At 47.0% G+C, this 21,952-nt stretch overlaps 1 protein-coding gene across 2 annotated transcripts in view; it reads left to right on the forward strand.

The window, feature by feature from the left end:
- LOC134936125 (complement C3-like) overlaps nt 1-21,952 on the forward strand; it is a 674,806-nt gene that overhangs the window by 425,124 nt on the left and 227,730 nt on the right. For both annotated transcript variants that reach the window (XM_063931038.1, XM_063931039.1), the window contains exon 20: nt 5,467-5,609. In XM_063931038.1, coding sequence (XP_063787108.1) covers nt 5,467-5,609 — 143 coding nt within the window. The remainder of the gene's footprint in view (nt 1-5,466; nt 5,610-21,952) is intronic.

Consider the following 21,952-nt stretch of genomic DNA (forward strand, 5'->3'; position numbering starts at 1 on the left):
TACATACTACATCTCATTATCATACAGTCTATATTAGCAGCAGACACAGTACAGTACAATAGTCCACGGCTGTAGCTACCTCTGTGTCGGCACTCGGCAGTCCATCCATAATTGTATACTAGTATCCATCCATCTCCATTGTTTACCTGAGGTGCCTTTTAGTTGTGCCTATTAAAATATGGAGAACAAAAATGTTGAGGTTCCAAAATTAGGGAAAGATCAAGATCCACTTCCACCTCGTGCTGAAGCTGCTGCCACTAGTCATGGCCGAGACGATGAAATGCCAGCAACGTCGTCTGCCAAGGCCGATGCCCAATGTCATAGTACAGAGCATGTCAAATCCAAAACACCAAATATCAGTAAAAAAAGGACTCCAAAACCTAAAATAAAATTGTCGGAGGAGAAGCGTAAACTTGCCAATATGCCATTTACCACACGGAGTGGCAAGGAACGGCTGAGGCCCTGGCCTATGTTCATGGCTAGTGGTTCAGCTTCACATGAGGATGGAAGCACTCAGCCTCTCGCTAGAAAACTGAAAAGACTCAAGCTGGCAAAAGCACCGCAAAGAACTGTGCGTTCTTCGAAATCCCAAATCCACAAGGAGAGTCCAATTGTGTCGGTTGAGATGCCTGACCTTCCCAACACTGGACGTGAAGAGCATGCGCCTTCCACCATTTGCACGCCCCCTGCAAGTGCTGGAAGGAGCACCCGCAGTCCAGTTCCTGATAGTCAGATTGAAGATGAAGATGTTGAAGTACACCAGGATGAGGAGGATATGGGTGTTGCTGGCGCTGGGGAGGAAATTGACCAGGAGGATTCTGATGGTGAGGTGGTTTGTTTAAGTCAGGCACCCGGGGAGACACCTGTTGTCCGTGGGAGGAATATGGCCGTTGACATGCCTGGTGAAAATACCAAAAAAATCAGCTCTTCAGTGTGGAGGTATTTCAACAGAAAAGCGGACAACAGGTGTCAAGCCGTGTGTTGCCTTTGTCAAGCTGTAATAAGTAGGGGTAAGGACGTTAACCACCTCGGAACATCCTCCCTTATACGTCACCTGCAGCGCATTCATAATAAGTCAGTGACAAGTTCAAAAACTTTGGGCGACAGCGGAAGCAGTCCACTGACCAGTAAATCCCTTCCTCTTGTAACCAAGCTCACGCAAACCACCACACCAACTCCCTCAGTGTCAATTTCCTCCTTCCCCAGGAATGCCAATAGTCCTGCAGGCCATGTCACTGGCAATTCTGACGAGTCCTCTCCTGCCTGGGATTCCTCCGATGCATCCTTGCGTGTAACGCCTACTGCTGCTGGCGCTGCTGTTGTTGCTGCTGGGAGTCGATGGTCATCCCAGAGGGGAAGTCGTAAGCCCACTTGTACTACTTCCAGTAAACAATTGACTGTCCAACAGTCCTTTGCGAGGAAGATGAAATATCACAGCAGTCATCCTGCTGCAAAGCGGATAACTGAGGCCTTGACAACTATGTTGGTGTTAGACGTGCGTCCGGTATCCGCCGTTAGTTCACAGGGAACTAGACAATTTATTGAGGCAGTGTGCCCCCGTTACCAAATACCATCTAGGTTCCACTTCTCTAGGCAGGCGATACCGAGAATGTACATGGACGTCAGAAAAAGACTCACCAGTGTCCTAAAAAATGCAGTTGTACCCAATGTCCACTTAACCACGGACATGTGGACAAGTGGAGCAGGGCAGGGTCAGGACTATATGACTGTGACAGCCCACTGGGTAGATGTATGGACTCCCGCCGCAAGAACAGCAGCGGCGGCACCAGTAGCAGCATCTCGCAAACGCCAACTCTTTCCTAGGCAGGCTACGCTTTGTATCACCGCTTTCCAGAATACGCACACAGCTGAAAACCTCTTACGGCAACTGAGGAAGATCATCGCGGAATGGCTTACCCCAATTGGACTCTCCTGTGGATTTGTGGCATCGGACAACGCCAGCAATATTGTGTGTGCATTAAATATGGGCAAATTCCAGCACGTCCCATGTTTTGCACATACCTTGAATTTGGTGGTGCAGAATTTTTTAAAAAACGACAGGGGCGTGCAAGAGATGCTGTCGGTGGCCAGAAGAATTGCGGGACACTTTCGGCGTACAGGCACCACGTACAGAAGACTGGAGCACCACAAAAAACTACTGAACCTGCCCTGCCATCATCTGAAGCAAGAAGTGGTAACGAGGTGGAATTCAACCCTCTATATGCTTCAGAGGTTGGAGGAGCAGCAAAAGGCCATTCAAGCCTATACAATTGAGCACGATATAGGAGGTGGAATGCACCTGTCTCAAGCGCAGTGGAGAATGATTTCAACGTTGTGCAAGGTTCTGATGCCCTTTGAACTTGCCACACGTGAAGTCAGTTCAGACACTGCCAGCCTGAGTCAGGTCATTCCCCTCATCAGGCTTTTGCAGAAGAAGCTGGAGACATTGAAGGAGGAGCTAACACGGAGCGATTCCGCTAGGCATGTGGGACTTGTGGATGGAGCCCTTAATTCGCTTAACAAGGATTCACGGGTGGACAATCTGTTGAAATCAGAGCACTACATTTTGGCCACCGTGCTCGATCCTAGATTTAAAGCCTACCTTGGATCTCTCTTTCCGGCAGACACAAGTCTGCTGGGGTTGAAAGACCTGCTGGTGAGAAAATTGTCAAGTCAAGCGGAACGCGACCTGTCAACATCTCCTCCTTCAGGAAAAAGAGGCAATTTGGAGGCCCTTGCACAAACTGGCTTTATTCTACCTAAGTTGCCCTCCCACAAGTGTGTACTCCGAAAGAGTGTTTAGTGCCGCCGCTCACCTTGTCAGCAATCGGCGTACGAGGTTACATCCAGAAAATGTGGAGAAGATGATGTTCATTAAAATGAATTATAATCAATTCCTCCGTGGAGACATTGACCAGCAGCAATTGCCTCCACAAAGTACACAGGGAGCTGAGATGGTGGATTCCAGTGGGGACGAATTGATAATCTGTGAGGAGGGGGATGTACACGGTGATATATCGGAGGATGATGATGAGGTGGACATCTTGCCTCTGTAGAGCCAGTTTGTGCAAGGAGAGATTAATTGCTTCTTTTTTGGTGGGGGTCCAAACCAACCCGTCATATCAGTCACAGTCGTGTGGCAGACCCTGTCACTGAAATGATGGGTTGGTTAAAGTGTGCATGTCCTGTTTATACAACATAAGGGTGGGTGGGAGGGCCCAAGGACAATTCCATCTTGCACCTCTTTTTTCTTTAATTTTTCTTTGCGTCATGTGCTGTTTGGGGAGGGTTTTTTTGAAGGGACATCCTGCGTGACACTGCAGTGCCACTCCTAGATGGGCCCGGTGTTTGTGTCGGCCACTAGGGTCGCTTATCTTACTCACACAGCTACCTCATTGCGCCTCTTTTTTTCTTTGCGTCATGTGCTGTTTGGGGAGGGTTTTTTGGAAGGGACATTCTGCGTGACACTGCAGTGCCACTCCTAGATGGGCCCGGTGTTTGTGTCGGCCACTAGGGTCGCTTATCTTACTCACACAGTCAGCTACCTCATTGCGCCTCTTTTTTTCTTTGCGTCATGTGCTGTTTGGGGAGGGTTTTTTGGAAGGGACATCCTGCGTGACACTGCAGTGCCACTCCTAGATGGGCCCGGTGTTTGTGTCGGCCACTAGGGTCGCTTATCTTACTCACACAGTCAGCTACCTCATTGCGCCTCTTTTTTTCTTTGCGTCATGTGCTGTTTGGGGAGGGTTTTTTGGAAGGGCCATCCTGCGTGACACTGCAGTGCCACTCCTAGATGGGCCCGGTGTTTGTGTCGGCCACTAGGGTCGCTTATCTTACTCACACAGTCAGCTACCTCATTGCGCCTCTTTTTTTCTTTGCGTCATGTGCTGTTTGGGGAGGGTTTTTTGGAAGGGCCATCCTGCGTGACACTGCAGTGCCACTCCTAGATGGGCCCGGTGTTTGTGTCGGCCACTAGGGTCGCTTATCTTACTCACACAGCGACCTCGGTGCAAATTTTAGGACTAAAAATAATATTGTGAGGTGTGAGGTATTCAGAATAGACTGAAAATGAGTGTAAATTATGGTTTTTGAGGTTAATAATACTTTGGGATCAAAATGACCCCCACATTCTATGATTTAAGCTGTTTTTTAGGGTTTTTTGAAAAAAACACCCGAATCCAAAACACACCCGAATCCGACAAAAAAAATTCGGTGAGGTTTTGCCAAAACGCGGTCGAACCCAAAACACGGCCGCGGAACCGAACCCAAAACCAAAACACAAAACCCGAAAAATTTCCGGCGCTCATCTCTAGCTGTAACATAACAAAATGTGGAAAAAGTGAAGCGCTATGATTACTTTCTGGATGCACTGTAAAGGGCCCCATAGACTAGAACGATAATGCCCGATTTCAGCCCAATTCAGGCATTCGGGCCGATATATTGGGTGAAATCGGGTATTTTGGCTATGGATCCAATCCAATCCGATGCGCGGACCTCTGAGCTAGTGCTGCACTCGTGATATGTCGGTTCCCGCAGGCATGGCTGGGATCGTATACGATATATCGCCTGCAAACTGTACCAAATCGTTTGGAATCTTATGGAACCACTCCCGGGAAGCACGCGGGAGAGTTCAAGAGAAATCGCCTCCAATTTCAGCCTCCGACGTATCGTTCTAGTGCAGGGGTTCCCAAACGCGGTCCTCAAGGCTCCCCAACAGTCCAGGATTTAGGTATATCCATAGCTCAGCACAGATGGTTAAATCAAATTGAGGTGCTAATTAAGTCACCTGTGGCCAAGCATGGATACATTTAAAACCTGGACTGTTGGGGTGCCTTGAGGACCGCGTTTGGGAACCTCTGTTCTAGTGTATGGGATCCTTAAGATCAGAATTATTCCCACAAGATGTGTTGTGTGGTATCCGTTCACATGGTCGACCATGTTATGGTCGACAGTCATTAGGTCGATCACTATTGGTCGACATTGACATGGTCGACATGGACACATGGTCGATGCATGGAAATGGTCGACACATGAAAGGTCGACACATGAAAAGGTTGACATGAGTTTTTAAACTTTTTTTTCTTTTGGGGAACTTTTCCATACTTTACGATCCACGTAGAGTACGATAGGAACGGTAATCTGTGCCGAGTGAAGCGAAGGCACCATGCCCGAAGCATGGCGAGTGAAGCGAGCCATGCGACGGGACGCGGTGCACTAATTGGGCTTCCCAGTCACTTTACGCAAAAAACGACACCAAAAAAAGTAAAAAAACTCATGTCGACCTTTTCATGTGTCGACCTTCCACGTGTCGACCATTTTCATGTGTCGACCATGTGAATGTCGACCAACAGTGGTCGACCTAATGACAGTCGACCATTCATACCGGAACCGTGTTGTGTATGGTGATGATCAGGATGCATTCTCACATTTAATGTCTCATTCTTATTTATGCTTTATAATTGGTAGGTATCTGTGTGTCTAAGCCATGTGATATTGTGGTTAGGAAGAACTTCTTTATTGACCTGAAGCTGCCATATTCTGTGGTGAGGAATGAACAAGTAGAGATACGGGCCATTCTCTACAACTATGCCAATACCCAACTTAAAAAGGTAAGTGATTCAGTTTATGGTAATAACAACAATAAGAGTCTGTTACAGCCCCACACTATGAATTCTCTGCTGAGATTGCACAAATAAACTCTGTTTCTGCTGCGGGGTGCACTGGGCTCCACAAGGATAGACACTGGGGTGTAGAGTAGGATCTTGATCCAAAGCACCAACAGGCTCTAAAGCTTTGACCTTCTTCCCAAGATGCATAGTGCCGCCTCCTATATCACCCCGCCTCGGTGCACAGGAGCTCAGTTTGTAGTTGGTGCTTGCAGTGATCAGGCACGTAACAGGAAGAGCTGCTCACAGCAGCTCTAGAAAAAGCTTTTTCTGAGGAAAAAAGAAGACTACAAGGGCTGCCAGAGCCGGCCCTAACCAATATGATGCCCTAGGCAAAATTTTGACTGGTGCCCCCTAGCACCACCGCTGGTTCCGCCTCTGACCTTGCACCTCTTTCCCAGCACCATCATCCCTCATCCATAACAGTCCTTATTTTGGTGTTTGTACCCCCTATATTTTGAATAGGAACAGTTCGCACATTTGGCGCACAGCCCAAAAAGTGGTGTATTTTTGCTGGCACGGGGCATGGCCACACAATAGTAACCCCAATTCCAATTACGCCACACAATACTGCAACTTTATTCACATTTGATCATGTGATAGTGTCCATAATTCATATTACATCCCACAGTAGTATCACTTTACCTTCTAAACGTTACTCTTCACAAGAGAGCCCCTTATTCACATTACATCACACTGAATTGCTCCTTATTCACATTACACCACACTCTACTGCTCTTTATTCACATTAGATGACACAGTAGTGCCCTTTCTATATGCAACGCCACATAGTAGAGCACCTTATACACATAATGCCACACATTAGTAATGCATGTATACACCTAATTCCACACAATAATGCCCCTTACACATATGAGACACCTTATTAATGTCCTTATAAACATAATGCGCCTTACACATTATGACGGCCTTTATTAATGCCCTTTTACACATAAGGGGGTAAATTTACTAAGATGGGAGTTCTATTTAAGATGGGATGTTGCCCATAGCAACCAATCAGATTCTACTTCTCATTTATCTAGCACCTTCTAGATGATAGTACCTGAAATCTGATTGGTTGCTATGGGCAACATCCCATCTTAAATAGAACTCCCATCTTAGTAAATTTACCCCAATGTCTCTTACACATATACCGCACATTATTAATACCCTTATACACATAATGACACACATAGTGCCCCCTAGACATTTGCTGCACATTATTAGTGCCCCTATACACATAATGACACACATACAGTAGTACCCTGTTACACATATGCCGCACATTATTAATGCCCTTATACACATAATGACACACATAGTGCCCCTTACACATATGTTGCACATTATTAATGCATTTTTACATGACACACATAATGCTCCATACACATATTCCGAACACTACTGCACAACCAACCCACTCACATGCACACAGCACTCACACTGCCACGAACACTGTGACCTCTGCCTCTGCTTGGATACAGATGTGTCCTCATAAATCTTGCCTCAATGTTAACGTCAGGCAACTTTTTTTTATGAAAATGCATCTTATTTGCATTGCTATGTGGCTAGGATGCACAAGCAGCTTCTGCTGATTAAAATGATATGCAGCATGCCTATATACTGTGTGAGACTGTGGCTGTATCTGCATATGAAATGCTACACACAGAATATAGGCATGCTGCATATCATTTTAATCAGCAGAAGCTGCTGATGCCCCTAGGCATATCAAATGCCCTAGGCAATTGCCTAGTTTGCCTATGCCTATGGCCGGCTCTGAGGGCTGCAGCAGAAGCATAGATTGTGCTGGATGTCAGTAGACATTGCCTGCTGCAGCTCCATCTCTCCCCCAGCGGCGCTGTACACTCCCGTGCCCTGGTTGCCGGGTACCTACAGCAGGAGGCTCCAGTTTTCTTCCAAGTTAGTCACACGCGCTGGGGCTCTCCGGGATCGCGTGGCCGCACTTCGGGAGGAGGTAAGTGGGTCCCGCTCGCAGGACCCGCACTTTAACGTGATCCGGCGCGGCCGGTGGGAGGTGGGCCGCACGCGCTGGCAGTGGACACTGTGGCAGTACAGGCTATCCCACTAGATCACCAGGGCATGGGTGCAGGTCAGGTTTTCTCTCTAAACCTTTTCACAAGTAGCCCGTAGTACCCGGTAGTTTTGCCAGCAGAGGGGATAAGGCTTAGACTTGGAGCCCCTCCCCCAGCCCCAGGGCGCCATTTCCCACAAATGTTCCCGCCCTGGAGCTGCATATCTGTCTCTCCCTCACTCTCTGCCAGTGTCTGGGATCTTTATCTCTCAGCTTCACTGTTCCTGGGACTGCTTGGGCAAATCCTCCTGTGTAAAGCCGCCTGGTTGTCAGCGCTGTGACTTTACATGACACTTAAGTATTCTACCTGCCTTTTTAGACGGTGCTAGTTAAGAAAGAGTGCACTTAGTCAGGGTTTTCTAGTACAATTACCCTGTGAAATACATCCAGTTCTTACTTTGCAGTGTTATATCTATTGACTATATAGCTATATATATATAAGCTAGTGCAGTGCAGTATTATTGTTAGTAATAACCTCTGCATTGTACAAACTGTGACTATCTGTGTGTGCATTAGATAGCTGAGTGGTGTCCATTTCGTGTTTTTCACTCAACTTGCTATCCCTATATTCTATAACCTGAGGGGGCTTGGTGCGTCAGGTTTTATATTGATATCGGATTTTCACAAAGATATACTTTATTACGTATTTTTCTCTGTGATTTTAGTCACCATATCTCTCCTTTATCTCTGCTAGTGCTGACTACACTGCGCAGGGGTTTGAGGTATTGTGATGCTGCCAATTGTACTGTGTTACCTGATACTGCAAATGATATCATGTCTGCTTCTGAGGGTAATGGTTCTGGGGTGGAACACACTGCCGGTGTTGCTGAAGCCACAGATATCTATGAGGAAAATATAGCAGCTGTGGGCTCTAATTCTGGGGGCTCCTGCCCCCCCAGTGGAATTGTAGCAACGGGGGTACATAATGACCCACCGTGGGCTACTTTCTCCACGCTTCTACATACGCTAGTTACTAAACTAACCACCCTATGGCACCTCCTATGCCGGTGCAACCGTGTGTGTTCCCCGCAGCTAACCCGCCGTGGGCGGATAATTTGTCTGCTCAATTGAAGAAGTTGAACCAGTCCTTGACTTCTAAAAAGTCTGACCCTCGCTCGCCTAAGACCAAGGGGTCCTCTAAGCGAGCTCTTATCCTCACAATCCACTACTGTCACTGACACCTCGTCTGATGAAGATGGCGCTTACACTGAACCCACAGATTCTGACACAGATACTGCTGATGGGGAGGGTAGTTCACATATGGATGTTCCTGATCTTTTGGAGTCTATTAAGTTGATTTTTACAGATCACGGATGATCCCGAGCCATCCGTCCCTCCTAAGAAACCAGATAGTTTCAAGTTAGTTAGTTTAGTTTATTATCATTAGATATTCACATGTGAACAAACAATGAAATTTCCGAATGGGAAAAAAAAAAAAAAAACAGATATCACAAGAATACAAATGCCAATAAAACACCATAAAATACTTTAAAACCCATAAGAACACAAGTGGACACGTAAGCAGGTACAACTCCTATCTACCCTCAGAACCGTTTAACATACTAATTGCTTTAGGAAAAAAACTACATTTCAGTCTACTAGTCTTACACAACAAAGACCTATAACGTAACTTAGAAGGAAGCAGGGTAAATACCCTGTAATTAGGATGAGTTTCATCGCTCAGTATACTCCTGGCCTTATTAAGGAGCCTCTTTTCATAAATGGTCTGGATATTTGGCAATGGTAAACCGACTATTCTTTCGGCAGTTTTAACAATTCTATCGAGCAATTTACGCTCTGCTACATTACAATTTCCATACCAAACGGAAATACCGTAAGTAAGCACACTCTCAATAGTACAAGAGTAAAAGTTGACTAAAATTGGCTCAGATATTCCTGCAGAACGCAGTTTCCTTAAAAAATATAACCGTTGTTGAGCTTTCTTTATGGCATTGTCAATATGGCAGTACCATGACAAATCATTCGATATGATCATACCCAAAAATTTAAAGGATATCACTGTCTCGACCTCTTGCTTGTCCAGAACCAAAGGACTGTATGTGTACCGATGGGTTGTTCTAAAATCCAAGATCATCTCTTTTGTCTTTTTAACGTTAAGGATTAGATGATTATCCTGGCTCCATTTCTCTAGCCTACTTACTTCAAATATAAATTCTGAGTCATCGTTCCCACTAATAAGCCCTATAATGGCAATGTCATCTGCAAATTTAAGTATATGCACCTTATCTGATTTAGAAACACAGTCGTGGGTGAACAAGGAATAAAGTAACGGACTCAGCACACATCCCTGTGGCACGCCTGTGCTAATCGTTACCTCGTTTGTAATTTTATTGTTGATCTTGACTGCCTGAGGCCTATTGGTTAAGAAGTCAAAGATCCATCTGCAGACAAAACTGTCCACACCTAACTGGGTCAATTTGTTAATTAGAGAAATGGGAACAACGGTGTTAAACGCCGAACTATAGTCAACGAATAAAATTCTCACTGAAGAATCCTTATTTTCCAGATGAGTAAGCGCATGGTGAAATAAAGTAAGGGCTGCATCATCGGTAGATCTATTTGCCCTATATGCAAATTGGAACTGATCAAGAGTGGCCGGTATAAAGCCCTTTAAGTGTCTAATAATCAGTTTTTCAAATGACTTCATGATTAATGACGTAAGGGCAATTGGTCGGAAGTCATTTGGCTCATTAGTATTCATTTTACCATTTTTTGGAATAGGAGTAATTAAAGTTGATTTAAAATTTTTATGGACAATACACTGTGCTAAAGTACAATTAAAAATTATGGTAAAAATACCTGCTAGCTGTTCCGAGCAGGTCTTAATAACACTCCCTGGAATTCCATCAGGTCCTGAGGCTTTAGTGGGGTTAATAGCAGCAAAACACTTCCTGACGGACAGACCATCTAGCACCAATGGTTCACCATTTCCTTCACTAACCACACACCTATGAGGAAAATTAACATCCTTGTCAAAACGCGAATAAAAAGTATTCAACGTTTCGCCAAACGTGGGGTCTACGGGTTGTTTTGAATAACTCTTATTTGCCTTGCGGTCGGTAATATCCTGGATGCCCCTCCACATGCTTCTCGCATCCCTGTCGTTTTTAAATCTAGTTTCAAGCATCAGATGGTGGTTAAACAAGTTTTACCTCACTCTGGCCACCTAGTGGAGATACGTCAGGAACCCTGGGGAAACCCGGGAAAGAAGTTTGTACCTCAAAGAAGATGCTGGCTCGCTATCCCCACGCGCCAGAGCTGTCTAAAAATTGGGAAACGCCTCCTCCAATAGACTCACGTGTGGCTAGGATGGTGGTTTCCTCAGCTCTACCTGTCACTACCGTCACGTCTCTAAAAGAGCCTACGGATAAAAGTGTGGAGGGTTGTCTGAAAGCGATTTACACCCTCACGGGTGCTACACAAAGGCCCACTATTGCAGCAACACTGCAGGGGCTATTGAAGCATGGGCCCTAGAGTTTGAAGCTGAAATCTCTTCTGACCATGCTAGACAATGCTTGTCATATATATTCACAGCTTCTCGCTATATTAAAGAGGCGACTTCTGATGCTGGTATTCTAGCAGCCAAGGCCTCTACTACATCAGGCCTGGCTCGCAGGATATTGTGGCTGAGATCCTGGTCTGTGGATCTGGACTCTAGAAAAAACCTGGAGTTACTCCCTTTCAAGGGAGACATTCTGTTTGGGGAAGACTTAAATAAGATAGTGGCTGACATGGCTACTGCCAAAACTGCCTGTCTGCCAAGTACCGCTCCTTCTGTGTCGAAGGCTAAAGGTACTTCCTTTCGTCCTTCAGGTAAAGCAAAAGGTCAGACGTACAACAAGCAGTCCCGCACTTCCAAACCTGGTAAGCCGAAGTCCAAAAAGCCTGGGATGCCCGTCTGCCAGCGTCCAAGACGGATAAGCCTGCCGCATGATGGAGCGGGACTCCCCATGGGGGATCCCAGGGTGGGGGGCCAGCTTCTAGGATATACCCAGGAATGGTTGAAGACCACTTCAGATGCCTGGGTACGGGAAGTCGTCACTCGAGGTTACGCCATAGCCTTCAAAAACCGTCCCCCTCATCGATTTTGCCTGACAGACGTCCCGTTGGACCAGACTAAGGCAAACACTCTACATTCGGTGGTACAGATCCTCCTGGATACAGGAGTCGTAGTACAGGTGCCTCTTGCTAAAGAGGGGCTGTGGGTACTATTCTCCGTTGTTTCTAGTGCCGAAACTGAACGGGTCCTCTCGGCCCATTCTCAATCTCAAGGCATTGAACAGGTTTGTGAAAGTTTCCAAGTTACGTATGGAAACCCTTCGCTCTATAGTTCTGGCCTTGGAACCTGGGGATTACATGGTCTCCCTGGACATACAGGATGCTTACCTGCATATTCCTATAGCAGTGTCACATCAGCAATACCTGAGGTTTGCGATTGGCAACCTCCATTACCAGTTTCGGGCGTTACCTTTTGGTTTAACTACGGCTCCACGAGTCTTCACCAAAGATATGGCGGTGAAGACGGTGGTACTCCGCCGTCAAGGGGTCAGGATACTGCCGTCTCTGGATGAGTTGTTAATCCTGGCAAATTCCCCAGATATTCCCCTACTGTCCAGTTTCTACAAGCCCACGGGTGGCTCATCAACTGGAAGAAATCCTTCCTGGTCCCTGCTCAGAGCATGGTGCACCTGGGGGCGCTATTGGACACTCACAACCAGCGGTTGTTCTAGTCTCAGGACAAAGTCCTGAAGCTTGAGCACAGGATTCGTTGCTTCCTTTCTCGTCCGCAAGTGTCGATACATTCGGCAATGCAGGTGCTGGGCCTCATGGTATCAGCATTCGACATGGTGGAGTATGCTCAAATTCATTCTCGCCCCCTCCAGAGGCTGATTCTAGCCAAGTGGGACAGCCTGCCCCACCGGATCAGGTCTCACATGATCTCATGGACTCCAGAGGTCCATCTGTCGCTGCACTGGTGGTTCCAGGACCAACGATTGTACAGGGGCCGTCCCTTCTGGATATCCGACTGGGTCCTGTTGACGACAGATGCCAGTCTCAGAGGTTGGGGAGCGGTGCTTGAGCAACACTCCCTTCAGGGTCGGTGGACCAAAGAGGAATCTCTCCTCTCGATCTACATTCAGGAATTGCGGTCGGTCTTCAATGCGTTGACCCTGGCCCAGCATTTAATTCAGAACCGTCCTGTTCAAGTAAAGTCAGACAACGCCACCACAGTGGCTTACATAAATCATCAAGGAGACACTGGAAGCCTTTTGGCAATGAAGGAAGTTTCACGGATTCTACATTGGGCAGAACGCCATCTACCGGCCATATCGGTAATATTCATTTCGGGAGTCCTGATTTGGGAAGCGGACTTTCTCAGTCATCAGGACGTGCAAGCCGGCAAGTGGGGCCTCCATCCAGAAGTGTTTCAACTCCTAGTGGAAAAGTGGGGCCTTCCAGATGTAGATCTGATGGCGTCTCGACACAATCACAAGGTTCCGGTCTTTAGAACAAGGACAAGGGATCCTCAAGCAGCATTCGTGGATGCGCTGGCGGTGCCGTGGAGGTTTCAGCTGCCGTACGTGTTCCCTCCGTTATCACTCCAGCCCAGGGTAATTCGGAGGTTCAAGCAAGAAAGAGGAATTCTGCTTCTTATAGCTCCAGCGTGGCCCAGGCGGCACTGGTTTTCAAACCTGCAGGGCCTATCGTCGGAGCGTCCAATTTTACTTCTACAACGCCCAGACTTCCTCGTTCATGGCCCCTGTGTCTACCAGGACCTAGCCCGGCTGTCTTTGACGGCGTAGCTCTTGAAGCTTCCATCTTGAGAGCTAAAGGGTTTTCTGAGGCGGTCATTCAAACTATCCTGACGAAGCCTGCGAGACAGGCGAAACTAGTTGATACTAGAGCACCAAACCACGTCTGCCGGCGGACATCTTACGCTTTGCTCCTCTCTGATATCCACGGATTACAAGTAAGTTGTGGTGATTCCCAACTTGTAAAAGTGACTTCCATTGCATGATTCAGGAAAGTTCTTGAAGTAAATATGGTTTTCTTGAGTTCCAGTTGGTAGGGGAAAACTCTGAATAAGGACATTATAGGAAACCTCTGGGACATATCAAACTGCATGTGTAAAGGATCTAACTATCCTTTAAGGTGGAAAGACCCCCTAATATATGTTATATGTTGTTTTGTGTGTATGTAGTATACCGGTATTAGGAATCACATTCGTTTAGATATTAATTATGTGTAAGTGTGTCTATATATATTTTTAAATAAAAAATTTTTTCCATAAAAATGTATGCTCAATAATTTGAACAGAAGTAGCAATATCTGATAGTTTAGCGCTTGGAGGTCTCTTTTTTGGTCATTCAAACTATGTTGCGGGCCCGGAAACCGGCTTCTGCTCGGATTTACTATAGGGTCTGGCATTCTTACTTTGTTTGGTGCGCATCTAACGATTATGACGCTTCCAAGTTTAGTATAGCCAAGTTGTTGGCCTTTCTTCAGCAGGGCCTGGACTTAGGCCTGCGTCTGTCCTCCCTCAAGGTTCAAATATCTGCCTTGTCGGTGTGGTTTCAGAGAAAAATTGCAACTTTACCTGATGTATATACCTTTATTCAGGGTGTGTTGCGTATCCAACCTCCCTATGTCCCACCTGTGGCTCCTTGGAACTTGTAGGTGGTTTTGGAGGCGTTACAAGAGTCTCAGATTTAACCTCTTGGTTCTGCTGATCTTAAGTGGCTTTCCCTTAAGGTGGTGTTTTTGCTGGCTATTGCTTCAGCTACAAGAGTGTCGGATTTGGGTGCCTTGTCTTGTAGTTCCCCATATCTGATATTTCACTGTGACCGGCGGTTCTTAGGACTCGTCCCGGTTATTTACCTAAGGTGGTTTCTTCGTTCCACCTTACCCAGGAGATTGGGGTTCCAGCACTTGTTTCTCCTGATCTGTCTCCCAAAGAGCGGTCTTTGGATGTGGTACGGGCTTTCCGTATCTATGTGAAGAGACCTGCTTCTGTTAGGAAATCAGATTCTCTCTTTATTCTGTTTGGATTTCACAAACGGGGCTGGCCTGCTCACAAGCAGACTTTGGCCAGATGGATTAGAATGGTGATTGCACATGCTTATGTGAGGGCTGGTCTGTCAACTCCTGCTCACATTACGGCTCATTCTACTCGGTCTGTTGGACCTTCTTGGGTGGCCCGCCGTGATGCGACCCTTGAACAATTGTGCAAGGCGGCTACGTGGTCCTCAGTGAACACGATCATTAGGTTCTATGCCTTCAATACTGCCGCTTCCCAGGAAGCTTACTTTGGACGCCGAGTTCTTGTGCCCGCTACAGTGCATCCCGTCCCATAAGGAACTGCTTTAGGACATCCCCAATGTCTATCCTTGTGGAGCCCAGTGTACCCCGCAGCAGAAAACGAGTTTTATGCTAAGAACTTGCCTTTGTTAAAACTCTTTCTGCGAGGTACACTGGGCTCCACAAGGCGCCCACCCTGACGCACTTAGCTTCTTTGGGTTGGTATGGCATTAGCCGCTGACACTTCTGTTGGGAGAGTGTGGTGTTTGTGGCAACTGGCAGTTGTCGTCTCTTTTTCTTGATACTGCATTGGGCTGGTTAACAAAACTGAGCTCCTGTGCACGGAGGCGGGGTGATATAGGAGGCGGCGCTATGCATCTTGGGAAGAAGGTCAAAGCTTTTGAGCCTGTTGGTGCTTCGGATCAAGATCCTACTCTACACCCCAATGTCTATCCTTGTGTAGCCCATTGTGCCTCGCAGAAAGAGTTTTAACAAAGGTAAGTTCTTACCATAAAACTCGTTTTTACAACTGAATTGGGAATATAAGGAAGTTTAACACATTTTTGGGCCAGGATGATAGTCACACATTTTTGAAACTATATAAACACTATCTATTGGCTGCTGCTGGGAAGATTGGGGATGTTTTCTGCTGTTGTAAATGAATGTAATAATTTTGCACCTAAATGCTAAAATTATATTTTGATTTGCTTGACATGATTATTTTATAATAACAGAGACATTCCCAGTATGTGGGAGGGTGCAAAAGAGCACCATTTATATACTACCTCTGTCGTGACAGGGTACTGATCTCACCTTACACAGTTAATGGCATGTGATGATATGAATGAGGCAACACCAATATACGTTTCAAGAGACCTATATACAGTATACATACAGTTGAAATTAATAAAAGGGGTGCTACTATAAGTAGACTCTCTGCCTGAATTTGAGTTGTATGTAAGTGGACTTATGGATATCACTGTTGACAACACCACTATCTTCCCTGATCCCCAACTCTGCTGATCCCCAACTCTTGACTCTTCCCTCTACCCCCCGCCCCCTCTATCCACACACACACACACACACACACACACACACACACACACACACACACACACACACACACACCACCCACACACCCACATACATGTCCATTAACGGGCAAAATCCTGTCGGTTCCAGCTACTCAACATTGCTCGGATCAGGACGTTCCTCTCCCAGAGTGCGACTAAACCTATCCACTCACTGGTCATTCCATGGCTCGACAATTGCAACATTCTCATCACTGGCCTCCCATGCTCCCATCTTGCTCCTTTCCAATCTGTTCTCAACTCTGCAGCTTGACTTATCTTTCTCTCCCGCCACTCCACATCTGCCACTCCTCTTTGCCAAAACCCTCACTGGCTCCCATTCCCCTAAAGAATCCTCTTCAAACCGTCACATACAAGGCCCTCCCTAACTCTACTGCTACCTACATCTCCAACCTCATCCCCCTACATACTTCCTCCCGCCCATGACTAATGGCCATCGCCTCTACTCTACCCTGGTCACTGCATCCCATGCGCGATGCCAAGATTTTACCCATGCTGCCCCCCTTCACTGGAACGAGCTCCCTCACTCTATTAGACTCTCCCAGACCTTGCAAAGCTTCAAACGGGCACTGAAAACCCACCTGATCATCAAAGTGTGTCTTTCCACATAACCTAATCTGAGGCCACTCTCCCAACTCCTTGCCTTATGCATTGGCCATCTATGCCTTGCTTACTTCCTGCAACCCTCTTGTCTCACAATTCAATTACAGCCTATGTAGTGAATGTCTATACCTGCATCTCCTCTTGCTCGTTACTTTTTATCTCTTCCAACGGCTGCCTGCCCCTTGTAGTATGACGACTACTCCTTTGCTTCCTTTGATCTCAGGTGAAGTTTTTACTGAGAATTATGGTGCTAATTGTTACCGGGTATGGGTCATTGGGTTGACTAGCCTTAGGTCAACAGTCATTAGGTCGACTACTATTGGTCGACATGTTATAGGTTGAGATGACAAAAGGTCGACATGAGATTTTTCTCATACGTCCTAGAGGATGCTGGGGACGACATCAAGACCATGGGGTATAGATGGGATCCGCAGGAGACATGGGCACTCTAAAGACTTTTCATTGGGTGTGAACTGGCTCCTCCCTCTATGCCCTCCTCCAGACCTCAGTTTTAGAAATGTGCCCAGGTCGACTGGATGCACTCTGAGGAGCTCTACTGAGTTTCTCTGAAAAGACCTATGTTAGGTTTTTTATTTTCAGGGAGATCTGCTGGCATCAGACTCCCTGCTTCGTGGGACTGAGTGGGCAGAAGCAGAACCAACTTCCTCAGAGTTTCATGGCTCTGTTTCTGGCTGACAGGACACCATTAGCTCCTTGTCACAACTGAGGGTTTAGGCTGACGGGAGGAAGCCTCAGTTGTAGGGGTTGGAATGAAGTTAAACTTAGATGGTTTAATCAGACCCCTGGACATGTAAGTGTGGAAGGAAACCCGAAGGTGTGACCATGACAACCAGGTTAAAAGTCAAATGAAAGTTTATTAAACAGACTCCGTATAATCACAACAGCGTTCACAGTCAGTATTAGCAGTGGCAGATAACACAGTTCCTGGATCACTAAACCATAAAAGGTATAACAGGGCACTGGTAGGTTGCAGAATGGATGTTATAGTCCTTGGGTAGAATAACCTTGCCAGGCTGTAGTAGTGGAGACAACCGAGGAACACGCCAGTAGGTGTATGAGATGATGCTGGTAACTGGAATGCACTGTAGGAGTCACTGGACGGAACCAGCCAGATGGTGGAGATACGGAGTTAAAACTGAAAGATACTGGGGAGCGTGGAAACAGATGAATTAAAGAGTGGTTACCGGTGGTAGTGGATACTGCTGGAAGTAGAAATCCGCTGGGAGAACACCGGCTCTTTAAGGAAGCTGAATTCTGTTGGAAGCAGGTTGCTGGAAACAGATGGGTTAATAGCTGCAAGCTTGGAAGCTGGAAGCAAACGAGGTAATAGCTGAAAGCTGGATCAGTCACAGAGGATTGCAAAGTCAGGCTGCACCGCAGGATGGAAAGCAGGTGCGGGTCTCTTTGTGGATGCTGGAGACAGGAGCTGGAACCTGGAGAAACAAACCACAGGAGAGAGAGACTGGAACAAGGTATGACATTCAAAGCACTGACATCTATCTGGCCTAGACACAGGATACTTATACCTGCTGCTATGCAGGCATTGGCTGGGCAATTATGCAGATTCCAGAGATGGTGGATTGGAGGAATTGGAGCATGTGAAATGTGCAAACATAGTGATAATGGCGGCGCCGGCCGCGGAGGGCAGGAGACGCTATAACAGTTACATGCTGGGACACATGAAGGACAGCAGAGACTGCGGGAGGCATGATAAATTACTCTGAGAACCCGCAGCAATAATACAGGAATGGCCGCGAAGGCCGGGAGACGCCATGTTGGATTCAAACATGGTGCCGCTATGGTAGTGTCTCAGAATGACAGGAGGGATGTGCAGAGTGTTGACACAGATGAGATCCGGACTTGGAACGCTGGGCCAGTCTCAGAAGACACCTAAACGGCAGGTAATGGCATCCAGATACCCGGATCGTGACAGCACCCCCCCCTTTAGGAGTGGCCCCAGGACACTTCTTAGGCTTTAAAGGAAACTTTGCGTGGAAATTTCGGACCAAGGTAGGAGCATGGACGTCTGAGGCATTGGTCCAAGAGCGTTCTTCAGGACCATAGCCCTTCCAGTCAATGAGGTATTGTAACTGACCGTAACGGAAACGTGAGTCCAAAATCTTGGCCACCTCGTACTCGACTCCCCGTTCAGGCTGAACTTTGGGAGCTGGTGGAAGTGCTGAGTGAAACCGATTCAGGATCAGCGGTTTCAACAAGGAAACATGAAATGTCCTGGGTATTTTCAAGAAGGGTGGTAACTGTAATCTGTAGGCCACAGGAATGATGACTTGTTCAATCTTGAAGGGTCCGATGCAGCGAGGTGCAAATTTCATGCTGGGAACTCTCAACCTCAAATTTTTCGTGGACAACCACACACGATCACCCACCTTGAGAGCAGGAACCGCCCTACGCTTCCTATCGGCAAACTTCTTATACCTGAAGGAGGCTTTAAGCAGGGCTGCGCGGACGTTCCTCCAGTTATTTGAAAACTGACGCAAGGTGACATCCACTGCTGGAACAGAAGTTGCGGGAAGCGGTTGGAATTCTGGGACTTTAGGGTGGAATCCATAATTAATGAAGAATGGTGTAGAAGAAGATGAGGAATGGTATTGATTGTTGTGGCTGAACTCGGCCCAAGGAAGGAGTTGAACCCAGTCATCTTGAGAGGAAGACACATATATACGGAGGAAGGCCTCCAAGTCCTGATTCACCCTCTCGGTTTGACCATTGGTCTGAGGATGGTAAGCTGTGGAAAACTTTAACTTGACTTGGAGGGCTTGACACAAACTTCGCCAAAATTTGGCTACAAATTGTACTCCACGATCCGAGATGATCTCTTCAGGAAGACCGTGAAGTCGGAAGATCTCTTGTATAAACACTTGAGCCAACTTGGAAGCTGACGGAAGACCGGTGAGAGGGATGAAATGTGCCATCTTGGTGAACCGGTCAACTACCACCCAGATGGTATTAAACTTGCTGCAGATAGGTAGATCGGAAACCAAGTCCATCGACAAATGGGTCCATGGTCGACGGGGAACAGATAATGGAACCAGTTGACCCGCAGGCGACTGGCGGGAGACTTTGTGTTGGGCACACTTTGGGCAGGAGGCAATAAATTCCATAACGTCCTTCTTCAGAGTTGGCCACCAGTAGGACCTAGAAATAAATTCAAGGGTTTTCTGAATGCCTGTATGTCCAGCAAAATGGGAAGCATGGGCCCAATGCATGAGCTTCTTCCTTAGAACTGGCTTAACAAAACTTTTCCCTGGTGGAAGCGTAGAGTCCATCCCTACCGTGGAGAATGCCAACGGATTAATAATAGGATGCTTGTCTGCAGACTCGGACTCATTTTCTTGCTCCCATGAGCGGGAAAGGGCATTGGCCTTACGATTCTGAGAACCCAGACAGAACTGGAGTTTAAAGTCAAACCTAGAAAAGAAAAGTGCCCATCTGGCCTGACGAGGATTCAGACATTGTGCGCCTTTGAGATATAAAAGATTTTTGTGGTCGGTAAGTATGGTGATTGAGTGGGAAGCTCCCTCCAACAGGTATCTCCACTCCTCCAGAGCGAGCTTGATGGCTAGCAACTCCTGATCGCCAATGGCATAGTTGCGCTCAGCTGGGGAGAACTTCCGGGAGAAGAAACTGCAAGGATGTAGATGTCCATCTTTGGCCCTCTGGGATAACACTGCTCCTACTCCAACGGAGGAGGCATCTACCTCTAAGATAAAAGGAGAGTCGGTGTCGGGCTGTTTCAGAACTGGTGCAGAGATGAACCGTTGCTTCAGAAGGTGAAAGGCCTGCGTAGCTTCCTCGGACCACTTGGACGGATTAGCACCTTTCTTGGTTAATGCAGTGATAGGCGCCACAATGGTGGAAAAGTCTCGTATAAATTTTCTATAATAATTGGCGAACCCTAAGAACCTCTGGACCCCTTTGAGGGTTAAGGGTATAGGCCAATTCTGGATTGCTTGGAGTTTCTCAGGATCCATCTCTAGTCCGGAACCGGACACAATGTAACCTAGAAACGGAATGGTTTTAACTTCAAACACACACTTCTCCAATTTACAATAGAGGTGATTGACACGGAGACGGGAAAGAACCTCTTTTACCCAGAAACGATGATCTTCGAGATTATTAGCAAAGATGAGGATGTCCTCTAGATAAACCACGACATGGCGGTACAAGATGTCCCTGAAGATCTCATTCACGAAGTGCTGGAAGACTGCTGGAGCGTTGCTCAATCCGAAGGGCATGACGAGGTACTCATAATGTCCGTCACGGGTGTTAAAGGCGGTCTTCCACTCGTCACCCTCACGGATTCGGATGAGATTGTAGGCACCCCTCAAGTCCAGCTTTGTGAAAAATGGTTGCACCACTGACTCTATCAAAGAGCTCGGTAATCAGGGGTAAAGGGTATCGGTTCTTGACGGTAATGTCGTTCAGAACTCTGTAGTCGATGCACAGACGCAGACCACCGTCTTTCTTCTTAACGAAGAAGAAGCCTGCGCCGGCTGGAGAAGAAGATGGTCGGATGAAACCCTTCGCCAGGTTCTCTTTGATGTACTCTTCCATGGAGTGTGTCTCAGGCAGAGACAACGGATAAGTTCGGCCTCGCGGTGGAACCTTCCCTGGAATTAGGTCGATTGGGCAGTCCCATTCTCTATGAGGAGGAAGGATATCAGCAGAGGCTTTACTGAACACGTCCGTGAAGTCTTGATATGGAGGAGGCAGAACATCAGATGACCTGGGGAAGGAAGAACAAACAGGAAGAACTTTGGCTAAACAAGTCTCAGCACAGGAGTGACCCCATGCCAGTATTTGCGTAGTCGTCCAGTCAATTGATGGGTTGTGGAGACGGAGCCATGGAAGGCCTAAAACCACTGGATGTGTGGCTCTTGGAATCGCTAAAAAGGAAATATACTCAGAATGAAGAACTCCCACTCTCAGACGAACTGGAAGAGTCCTTAAGGAAATGACTGTGTCAAAAATCTTGCTGCCATCCACGGCAGTCAAAGAGATGGACGAGGACAGTCTCTCGGTGGATAGGGACCACCGTTTAACATAAGCTTCGGTTATGAAATTCCCAGCTGCTCCGGAATCAAGGAGGGCAATGACGTTCCTGTAACGTTGAGCAATTTGGAGCGACACTGGGAGGT

Source organism: Pseudophryne corroboree, chromosome 6 (genome assembly GCF_028390025.1).
Source record: "Pseudophryne corroboree isolate aPseCor3 chromosome 6, aPseCor3.hap2, whole genome shotgun sequence".
Classification (NCBI taxonomy): domain Eukaryota; kingdom Metazoa; phylum Chordata; class Amphibia; order Anura; family Myobatrachidae; genus Pseudophryne; species Pseudophryne corroboree.